Below are 10,990 nucleotides of genomic sequence, written 5' to 3' on the forward strand. Positions count from 1 at the left end.
ATGGTGTGCTAGTGTGGTCAATTCCTAATACTTTCGAAATTATTGAGTATTAAACTTACAAAGTATCTATTTGGTTTATAAATGGTTGGTTTGTCGAATAATTATTGCCAAAAATTTTATTGATATATTAATGTGCTTATAAAAACAAGTAATGGAAGAAAAAAAAAGACCTAAATTACGATAATTTTTTACTAAGCCAAAAGCATACAAATTTTAAGAAAAATTATTTTAAAAAAGAAGAAGAAAAACCGAAAAAAAAAACCGAAACCGAACCGAACCATGGTTTGGTTTGGTTTTCGGTTCAATGTCTCAAAAAATATCAAACCGAACCGAACCCAACCGAATTTTTTATTTGGTTTGGTTTCCGGTTTTAGATGAAAACCGAACCGAACAAAACCGAACCCACCCCTAGAAATGACCGCTTAATACATGATTAAAAATTTTAAATCATTAGATAAATACAATACATTGTTATTCAAAATTTGCGTTTAGGTACCAATTTATAAAAGTTCCCATGCATGAAATGATACAAGAAGACAGCGACACGTAAGTAGATTGTAGCCGAGAAACCCCTTAAAGCAGAAAAGGCCGGAACAAACAAGAACGCACCGAAGCCAAAGAAGAAAAAGCACCCAAGAACGGTAGCCGCAATCGCAAGTCCTAATGAAGAATGACTGCCTAATACTGCGTATGTGCCGGTAAGGAATGCAACCACCATTGCAATCAAGGCGTACATTGTGAGATCTATCGCCGCCCCCCGTGGTACGATTACAAGGGAAAATTCTCGCCTTCTCACCAACAAAAAAAAGCGTATCATGACCGCAGAACTGGACATACTCATTGCTAATGTATTTGATATCACAAATGCCTTGAATGCTGCGTTTCTTGATAGAACTGCAAAACCTTGATCCGGCCCTTTTTCACTTTGGTAACCACCAGGCACAGTGAAACCAGCTGCGAAGGTTACAGTTGCTATGAGTGCAGACACTACTAAATGAGATTCTTTTATTTCCTTGTATTTTGAGTCTTCTGATGACTCTTTGTCACCTCTCTTTGCATGGACTTCACTGCCACCAACTCTCTCTTTTTCCCGTCGATGACCTACTCTTGCACCAGAATCTATCATACCTTCTTTGAGATTTCTCTGCAGCGAGGAAAAAACGACAAGAAAAAAAAAAAAAAGAAAGAAAGAAAAAAACCAAAATTGATGCAATCTAGCTCGGAAAACAATCTTAATTAAAAAGAGTACTAGCAATCAAACGTTGTAAACATACCTTCCACCTAGATTCAGCGCTGCTACGTACAATGATGTTTATCGCATTCATATTTTCGTTGTTGAATACCATCTTATCGACTCTAGAATCACGGATAAACTCCAAGCCGTTGTATTCATCTTCAGATTTAGCAATTTGATGCAGAGGCGTGTTCCCTCTAAAGTCTTTGCTATTTAGAAGGATGCTACTAAGCCATGGATCTTTCCGAACAAACTCTTCTACTTTATATTTCTTACTGTGAATTGCGTAATGAAGCGCATTGCGACCCTTGTAATCCACCAATTCGAAACTGTCAGGGCAGTAAAGAAGAAGCTGTTTCATTACATCTACACGCCCTCCTATAGCCGCGTAATGAACGGCTACCAACTTGCGAATGTCGCCAATGTAGGCAGTGGAATTATCAGATTCCAGTATTTGTTTCACAATTGAAACGTAGCCCCCGAATGCAGCAAAATGAAGTGGAGATGTTCCGTCTCCGTCGACTGCTGCTAATGCCAGCGTCTTCTCCTTCTCTAGCAGTCTTCCCGTTATTTCTTTATCACATATAAAGCAAAAGTAGAGCAAAAGCATATATCAAGTCAAATTTGAAGAATGTAAAAGGGTGATGCATTAACAAACCTCTTTTTGCTATTAACACACCCCATGAAAAAACTCATGTAAAATCGAAAATCAATAAGTTTAGACGGGAGAGGATGAGGAAAACGCGATATGCTTTAATTTCCTCTATATAACATGTATATATATAGACACGCACGTACAATTTCAACAATATGAATATGCTTACGTACGTTCGTCACCGTAAACAGCTGCAACGTGTAAAGCTGTTAAACCATCAGGTCCTTGGTAGGATAGATTCGTGCAAGTGTCGAGGATTTCAAAAACCGATTTGCGGTATCCTTTTTCGGCAGCAATGTAGAGTGGAGTTTCGCCAGCATCATTAGCAGAGTACAAAAACTCAGGGTCTTCCCCAGTCAATATCTTAACCACATGAAGGTGATCGAACCGCACTGCCTCATGCAAGGCTGTGTTTTTCTCCTTGTTAGTTCTTCTTATGAGAAACCGGTGGCATCCTTCTGTTGATGAGGTACCTTCTTCGAGGTCGCCATGCCAGTCTTTCGCAGCCTGAATAAGAACTTCAACAATCTCAGAACGTCCGTGTCTTGCCGCCAAGTGTAAGGCAGTATCGCCGTTATCATTTGGCTGCAATAGTAGCCGCTGGCAAATTTTAAGCATCTCCCTTACAACCTGGGCTGACTTCAGCAGTAGTTCCTCAGATTTCGTCAACAATGCACCGCCTACTCTTGCTATATAGACATGGAGAACTGTGGATTTGGTTGGAGTCAACATCTGGTGAAGATAATCGCTGTGTTCTCTAAGGGCATCGATATTGCCCTCTCGTGCCGCCTTGAACACCTTGACATCCATGCCGCTTATGCTTCTGTTAACTACTGGTGCAGAGCTCTTCAGCTGATTCCAATCAGAACTAAACAAGGCGTTGGTCACCTCCAATATCATGGCATGGTACGAAGCCGATGTTGGATCACTCTGAATCTCACATGATGAATCAGAGGGATTCATTTTCTTTTTATTGTCGAACAAGAATTTGAAAGATCGAGGAGATAGAGAAACTATTTGACCACAAAGAGTATGAGGAGGAAGCTAGCTACTGGCTAGGGACGTGGGTGAGGATCAGGGGAAGAGGGAAGGGTGTTATATGTAGATATACAATAGAGCAGCGTCTAGCTACTGGAGCAACGCGGTTTTGTTCAAATTTAGTTTTGATTGACTTACCGGAAGGATCCATCTTCGAACGTCGAGACTTCACCCTAATCCAATCCGATATTTAGAAACACACACAACAAACTAGCCCAAAGTCATTTAACACACACAACCTCTCAATGTACTGCACACAGCCTTCAAAATACACACTTCATAGATATGAAATGAATGATGTTCTTCCATGTCTTTGTCGCCATTCGCCATGGCCCAGCCACACCGCGTCTAGCTAGTGTTGAAATATAGCCAGCTATATGGAAATGACTGTAGGTGGAAAATCTTTTGATCCATACAAACTGCATTCAAATTGAACCGAATACAACGGCTTTGGGGCAACAATCCGGATTAGATTGGCCACACTAGCTAGACTTCACATCTGGGCTTACAAACTCAAGAAATTGCCAAGAGATTTCTAGGATATTTCTTGTAACATAATGGAACTAAGGCCTGTGAGATAAGGGTTTGAGTAATTTTGAAAAGATTTTCCACAAATAGTTTCAAAAAGGGGGTAGTCGCAAATCCCACACGCCCCGTACGCTGCAAGTCTGCAACTTCACGTGTTAACAACTACGTGTTGCAAGTTAATGCAGACTGCAAGTCTGCAACTTCACGTGTTAACAACTACGTGTTACAAGTCAATGCAGTCTTCTTCATATTAACGAAATTAGTAGTATGGTCATTGCAGCTCTACGCGTTAAGATTTGATGCGTTGCTAATATAATTTCATGAAATCACATCAACCAAAAAAAAAAAAAAAAAGAAATCTTAGGAGACTAGATCGATAGCAGCTACGAGACTTGGGATGAGATGAGGGTATGTTTATTTACTTGAAATGAAATGGAATAGGATTATGGTGAAATCAAATGATTTCTGCGTTTACTAACACATAGCAATCATAATGATTCCTGATAAAAATATTCATAAGTTTCCTAACGCGTGAAGGTTAGGAATCAGAATTGGCATATGTCTCACCTTCTTATCATGATCCAATTCTTGAATACTCTAGAGTTTGATTTCGAAGAGAGAAGCAGTTATCTGAAATCGATACCGATTTATTTCTTCTCCCTCTCCACTCGTCTCTCATTCATGATCATTTCAAGTTTACTTAATAGGGTGACTGTTCATTGTGTTGGGACAAAATATCCGGCCCAATATACATTTCATTAGTGGAGTGGGCTGGATCCAGGCCCAATCAATTGTGCTTATCATATATTGCTTTTATAATAAAAGGCAAAACGAAATTGCAGTCGAAGCTAGGGCTTGTTGTATAGAACGCAAAGTTTCAATCTTCCTTTGCGCTTTATTATTTTAGAGAGTCGAAGCTGCTTTTTTGGGGGATTCAAACCGAGACCATGGACAGATCGAGAGGGTAAGCCTTGAAATTTCAATTCTTGTTTCATATTCCAATTATATGTTTGTTTCTTGTTGATGAAAACTTAATTATCCAATTCCACTCGTCTTTAATTAAAAAGATAAAATCGAATTAAGGAAACGATTGGGATTTTGGTATGTATGATTGTTTGATTATGTGGGTAATAAACTTTCCTGTAAAATTGGAGTTTTTGGGAATACTGGTGTTTTGGTTCTAAGCTGAAGAAGTGAAAATTTAGTTTTTTTTTTTTTTAAATTTTTAATGTGTTCTCATTAGAAATTCAGATGGTTATATATAGATTAGAGCTTTAGGTGTTGTATTGTATGAGCTTCGTTTACTTGTCTGATTTTAAACCAAATATATTTTGCTATGCATATCGAGCTGTTGTATTGGTATTGTTTGTTTGTTTGTTGGATTTGGGAATGTGGTAGATATGATGGTGTGTTGTGATAAAATTGATTTGCATAGGGTTGTAGACATTAGGTGTCAGGGAAAGTGTGGGTTAGGTTGGGTTTAGTTTTATTAATAGGTTGAGTTTGGGCGATTTTTTTTCTCCTTTTTGGGAATTTAAGGGCAATGTTGGGAGGTGGGGGGTTATCGGACGTGTACGAGGTCGGCTCAAAGAGACCAAGAAGGATGGAATCAAACCCCTATTTTGCAGTTGGCAGCAGCGTTTCAAGGGGATTTCAACCTTATGTTTGTTTTAGCAGCGTTTAGCGCGTTCTTATGTTTGTTGTTGAGATTCGACTAGCACCAGTTATTCAAGCATAAACGCTCCAATTTAGCACTCATCACTACCTCATTGTTGTCAGCGATGCTGATGCTAGCAAGCATGGGTGATGTGTGTGGTAGATTTGTTTGTTTGTTGTTGAATGTCATCTTATCAACTATAGAATCACTGATGAACTTCAAGCCTTGGTATTTTTTAGAAATAGCAAATTAATGGAGCAATGTGTTTCCGACATAGTCTTTGCCATTTCAAATGACAATACTGGCCATGGATCTTCCCAATCAACGAAAATCTTTGCCATTCAACTTTTACATAAATCTTCATTTTTTTTACCAGTTAAATAACTACAATGCTACAACGAGTCTTTTGTGAGTCAAACTCATGACCTCCCACTTATGAAGATGAGACTATGCTGCTACACCAAATGATACTGGGCAGAAATCTTCATTTGTTATGATATTTCGTTAGCGTTTTAAGAGGTAAAATGATGAAATTCTAAAATTATTATTAAAATTTAAGAATATTGGTTTTTATAAATGGATCGGATTAACGGATCGAGTATCCAATAACCCTCCGGATTCGGATTTAGATTGAGTTACTAACGATCCAGCGGGTATTGGCTCGGGTCCGATCCAAAATTTCTATTACTAAACGGATCCAAATCTAGGTCGATCCATTCTAGATACGATCGATGTATAAGTCTAGACTTCAACTAACCAAATCCAACATTCAAAAGTCAAATACCACCAAAATACCAAGTTTTTGTCTTACGACGGTTGACAGAGCAGTTTGAAGAGTGATCATGCAAAATCAGAACCTGTTTTTCAGTGCCAAACTTGGCTTTCAGAAGTTACAAAAACTTAAGAGTTTACTAGAAGTTACGATTTGAGATTCTACTAGGGTAGAAAAAACATGAATATGAATGGCCTCTCCCAACAAATTGTAAAACTTTGTCATCATTCATCAATGTGATTTGCCCACATGCAAGAGTATCATTTTGTTTCAATATTATAAGAAAAGAGTAGCTTAAGGAGCTAGGAATTGACCGCCTAATACATGATTAAAATCATTAGATAAATACAACAGAAAATTGCTCAAATGGTATCTTAACTTTGCGACCTATCAAAACCGTATATGAGGTTTCAACTTTGACCCACTTTTGGTATCCAGGACCACTGACGGAGTGACGGTGTTACCCCTGTTAACTTTTTGCGGGTAAATTTATTAATATCGTGCATTTATTATTCAGGATAGCTTTAACCTCTGTTATTACTTAGAACGAATTTATATGAAAAAAGTTGTTAAGGGCATATTCCCACCCTAGGACCTTCAATTTTGATGGTGGTGGGGATGAGGATTGTCACTCCCGACCCTTATATTTTACCTTATTTACTAGCTTGGTTATAATAAGAATTTTACCGTCTTCATCATTGAGTTAATAGTTTAATTGGTCCCTAGAGGGGTTTCGGGGACGATTATGTGCGGAGGATTATTCGTAGGAGGAAAATTCGACGACAGTAAAAATGGTAAATTTTAGCTAGTAAAAGGTGATTTTTATTCGGGTATTATTTTTCGAGGTGTTTTATTTTGGATTTGGGTTGTATAAGAGTGTGGACCGGGCCAAGGGGTGGTCAAAGCCCAGCCCTCTCTTTTTTCTTCTCTCTCTTCTCTCCCGTTTTCTCTCCCCCGAGCCTTCTTCCCTGCCGGATTTTCTTCTGCCCAGCTGCCGCCGTCCGGCCAGCCACCAGCCACCACTCCACCCCAGTTCGGACCCCCATCACCTCTTCTCCCTTTCCGGCCTAGCCCCCGAGCCGTTAGCCCGTCGGAAGAGGAGAAAACTCGCCGGAGACGCCGGGAAGCTTTCTACCGGAACTCCCTCCTTCGGCCACCAATCCGGGCAAACTTGGTACGGTTTTGTAGGTCTCCAACCCAGCTACCTTGCCCTAAAAGGACTCACTCCGGTTCGCTTCAAGTAAGGAGATATTTGTGGTGGAAGTTCTAGGGTGATTTTGATGTTTTTAGTCGATTACCCTAGCTAGGCTTGGATTTTGGGTTTGTGCTAGTTAGGAAAGTTGTAGAGGGAGTGGACAGGAAGTTAATGTTAAAATTTGGTAGAAATTGGAGGTCGCCGGAATCGGTCTCCGGCCGCCCATGCCGGCGAAGCCGCCGGTTAGGAGATTTTTATGTTTTTAAATGTGGAATATTAAGGGGAGTTTATTGAAGTGAATTATGGAATTTTTAGATGAGTTTTGGATAGGTTTATGAATTTTCGAAGTGTGGTATTATTGGCGGTGAAATAGTGTAGAATCCGGCCGTTAGATTAAAGTTGTGTAAAATGTGGAAATGTGTAGTTACAGCCGATGGTTCTAGGGTTGAGGTGTGGACCATATCAAAGTTAGGCGAGAATGAGCGTGGTTACGGCTCATAATTATTTTGCCTATTTTTGAGTACGTATTGGATTTTCGGTTGAGAAATTAATATTATATTTGGAACATGACGTGAGGAGGCTCGAGCAGACGAGGCCCCAGATCGACATCAGGCTTAGGCCTAATTTGTGAGTGGACGTTTATTTTAAATAATTGCATGCTATAGTTCATGATTGAACAATAAATGTTGCGGAATATTTTGACGTCATTTTAATTTGACGATTTTTATTTCTTTTGGAGGGTTACCGAAAATGGGATTTTCGGTGAATATAAATATGTATTTATGAGAGAGTATGTATATAAAATGCTAGCTAACCATATGTGTTTGTCCACCTTAATGACGTAGCATATAGCCGCATTATGGTGTGACGTGAGCGTAGTAGCCCTATATGAGTGTTTAATTCACATAGGGGTATGGACACATATTTATACACCCGTCTGTCCACCTTAATGGCGTAGTGTAGCACCGCATTAAGGCGTGACGTGAGCATTGGACGCGAGCGTAGTAGCTCTATATAGACCCATGAATTTATATAGGGAGTATGGACGTGTGTAAATACATACATATATTTTAGAGCCTGAGAGGCTCGATATTATGAGATGAAAGTTTTATCGCTTGCAGCATGCATTCGATTTTTCCTTGGAAATTGAGTTGGGGAAACATAAATATTTAATTTTTAATTTATTTTTGTCCACTCACTCTGACGTTATTAAATGTTTTCCCCTGGGCCATTCGTTTTAAAATGCCCAATCTGCAGAGTTCGGGTTGGATCTAGTAGGAGGCGAGGCATAGTTACCCGCATTTCTGCCAGTTTTCATCAGTAACCTGTTTAACCTACTAGTGTTTTTTTGCTTCCGCTAGTGTCTAGTAGCTCTGAATACTTTGGGATTATTGTATATTAATTCGGTGGTGTGCTCGGTCTGTTGATTTGATGTTTAAAATTTATGAAGGATAATGTTGGCTTTTATTAGCTGGATAATTGTGTGATATTTTGGACGCGTCGTAGTAAGAGTGTGAATTGGAAATTTTCGGGTTAGGGTTGTCCATTTCTAAAGGAGGTTTTACTAATCTTTTCGGTAAATTTTCCTTAGAGGTGGTCCTCGTACGACTTACTCCGGGTTTCAGGGTGAAATTCGGGGTGGGTTGTGTCAAGGATGGTTGCAGGCTGTGATGACTGGCAGTTGGGTGGCCAGAGTACCCTTTGGTCCTCAACGTGTTGGGTCATGGCCCCAACCCTAGCCCATTTGAATTGCTTTATCCAAGATTTGAGTTTTATGTCTAGGATCCTGGTATCACCATTTTGAATCAAGGAGGCTCTCATAAGTGTCGGTGGGAGTACAATTGCCAACGACATTCAATGACAAGGGAGTTGAAAAGGGACCTAGTTCTTTGGGCTTTGGTTCAGAGGAGGTGGGATACTCATCTATGGGTTACCATGTAGCAGCTACTGATGTGGCAGACTCTTTGCGGTTTTCTAGTATTTTTGTACGTCAATTGGGGTCTCTAGACGAACTTATTTACTTAACTGTATTGAGTCATATATCATCTATTCGGTTACAATATTTTCTAGATAGAGTAGCGCACCGTCCTGCTAGTTATAGCTTCATTTAAATGTTGATTTTGAGTGGTATGTATCAGCTCCAAAACTAACACTGGATGCACATTATGCACGACCTTAGTCGTTCTTATTAATAAAACTTCCTTTTATTCAAAAAAAATTATTAGAAAAGAATAACCTTTTATGAGAGGAAATGACAGCCTAATGCATGAATATATACAATAAATAAATAAATAAATAAAACTGAGATAGATACAATACATTAATTGTTATTCAAAACTTGCATTTAGGTACCAATTTCTCAAAGTTGCCATGAAGGAGTTGATAGAAGAGTTCATGGATACGTTCGCAGATTGTAGCCGCACAACCCCGCAAAGTAGCAAAAGCCGGAAGAAACAAGAACGCACCGTAGCCAAAGAAGAAAAAGCACCCAAGAACGGTAACCGCAATCGCAAGTCCCAATGAAGAATGACTGCCTAATACTGCGTATGTGCCGGTTAGGAATGCAACCACCATTGCAATCAAGGCGTACATTGTGAGATCTATCGCCGCCCCACGTGGTACGGTTCCGAGGGCAAATTCTCGCCTTCTCACCAACAAAAAAAAGCGTATCATGACAGCACAACTGGACATACTCATTGCTAATGTATTTGCTATCACAAATGCCTTGAAAGCTGCGTTTCTTGATAGAACTGCTAAACCTTGATCCGGCCCTTTTTCACTTTGGTAACCACCAGGCACAGTGAAACCAGCTGCGAAGGTTACTGTTGCTATGAGTGCAGACACTACCATATGAGATTCTTTTATTTCCTTGTCTTTAGAGTCTTCCGACTTTCGGTCACCTCTCTTTGCATGGACTTCACCGCTACCGTCCTTTTTATCGACGTCACTGCCACTACCCTCTTTTTTCGCCATTCGTTGACCTACTCTTACACCAGAATCTATCAAACCTTTGCCAGAGATTGCTCTGCAGCGCAACAGAAACCAAAAAAAAACAAAAAAACAAAAAAACAAAAAAATTAATGTAATCTAGCTACCTAGGAAAACATACTACACGGAAAAAGAGTACTAGCTATTATATATACCTGCAAATTAAAGTATTAAACGCCATAAACATACCTTCCACTTAGAATCAGCTGTACGTATAATAATGTTCAGCGCGTTCATGTTTTCGTTGTTGAATACCATCTTGTCCCTGTTTAAAAAAAAAAAAGAGAATACCATCTTGTTGACTCTAGAATCACGGATAAACTTCAAGCCGTTGTATTTTTCAGACTCAGCAATTTGATGCAGAGGCGTGTTCCCTCTAAGGTCTTTGCTATTTAGAAGGACGCTACTAAGCCATGGATCTTTTCGAACAAACTCTTCTACATTTGGTTTATTACTGGAAATTGCAAAATGTAGGGCATTCCAACCATAACGGTCCACCAATTCAAAACTGTCAGGGCAGTAGAGCAGAAGCTGTTCCATTACATCTACACGCCCTGTCATAGCCGCATGATGAACGGGTACCAACTTGTTAATGTTGCCAATGTAGGCAGTGGAATTATCACATTCCAGTATTTGTATCACAATTGAAACGTAACCAAAGAATGCAGCAAAATGAAGTGGAGTATATCCTTTTTCGTTTACTCTTACTGCCAGCGTCTTTTCCTTCTCTAGTAGTCTTCCCGTTATTTCTTCAACATATATAAAGCAAAAGTATGGATCAAGTCAAGTATTATTTGAAAAATGTAAAATCCAATAATTATATATATAAATATCTTAGACATATTTAGGAAATGTTACAACAAAAAGTGGTTGGAGATGCATGGACATACTCCTAATTATTGATCTGCAACCCATGAGTCAAT

General features: G+C 39.4%; 2 protein-coding genes across 2 annotated transcripts in view; both read right to left on the reverse strand.

Annotated features, from left to right (window-relative positions):
- Window positions 1-2,852, reverse strand: part of LOC101307440 — a 13,495-nt gene extending 10,643 nt beyond the window's left edge. Inside the window, exons 1-3 of the mRNA XM_004288993.1 lie at window positions 2,063-2,852; window positions 1,275-1,807; window positions 497-1,144 (exon numbers count right to left, since the gene is read on the reverse strand). Coding sequence (XP_004289041.1) covers window positions 497-1,144; window positions 1,275-1,807; window positions 2,063-2,852 — 1,971 coding nt within the window. The remainder of the gene's footprint in view (window positions 1-496; window positions 1,145-1,274; window positions 1,808-2,062) is intronic.
- A 6,558-nt stretch (window positions 2,853-9,410) lies between these two features.
- The window catches only part of LOC101307733 (ankyrin repeat-containing protein At3g12360-like), a 2,554-nt gene continuing 974 nt past the window's right edge, over window positions 9,411-10,990 (reverse strand). The window contains exons 2-4 of the mRNA XM_004288994.1: window positions 10,359-10,816; window positions 10,257-10,273; window positions 9,411-10,104 (exon numbers count right to left, since the gene is read on the reverse strand). Of these exons, the coding sequence (XP_004289042.1) occupies window positions 9,411-10,104; window positions 10,257-10,273; window positions 10,359-10,816 (1,169 nt within the window). The remainder of the gene's footprint in view (window positions 10,105-10,256; window positions 10,274-10,358; window positions 10,817-10,990) is intronic.

This window comes from Fragaria vesca, linkage group LG1, assembly GCF_000184155.1.
Source record: "Fragaria vesca subsp. vesca linkage group LG1, FraVesHawaii_1.0, whole genome shotgun sequence".
NCBI lineage: Eukaryota > Viridiplantae > Streptophyta > Magnoliopsida > Rosales > Rosaceae > Fragaria > Fragaria vesca.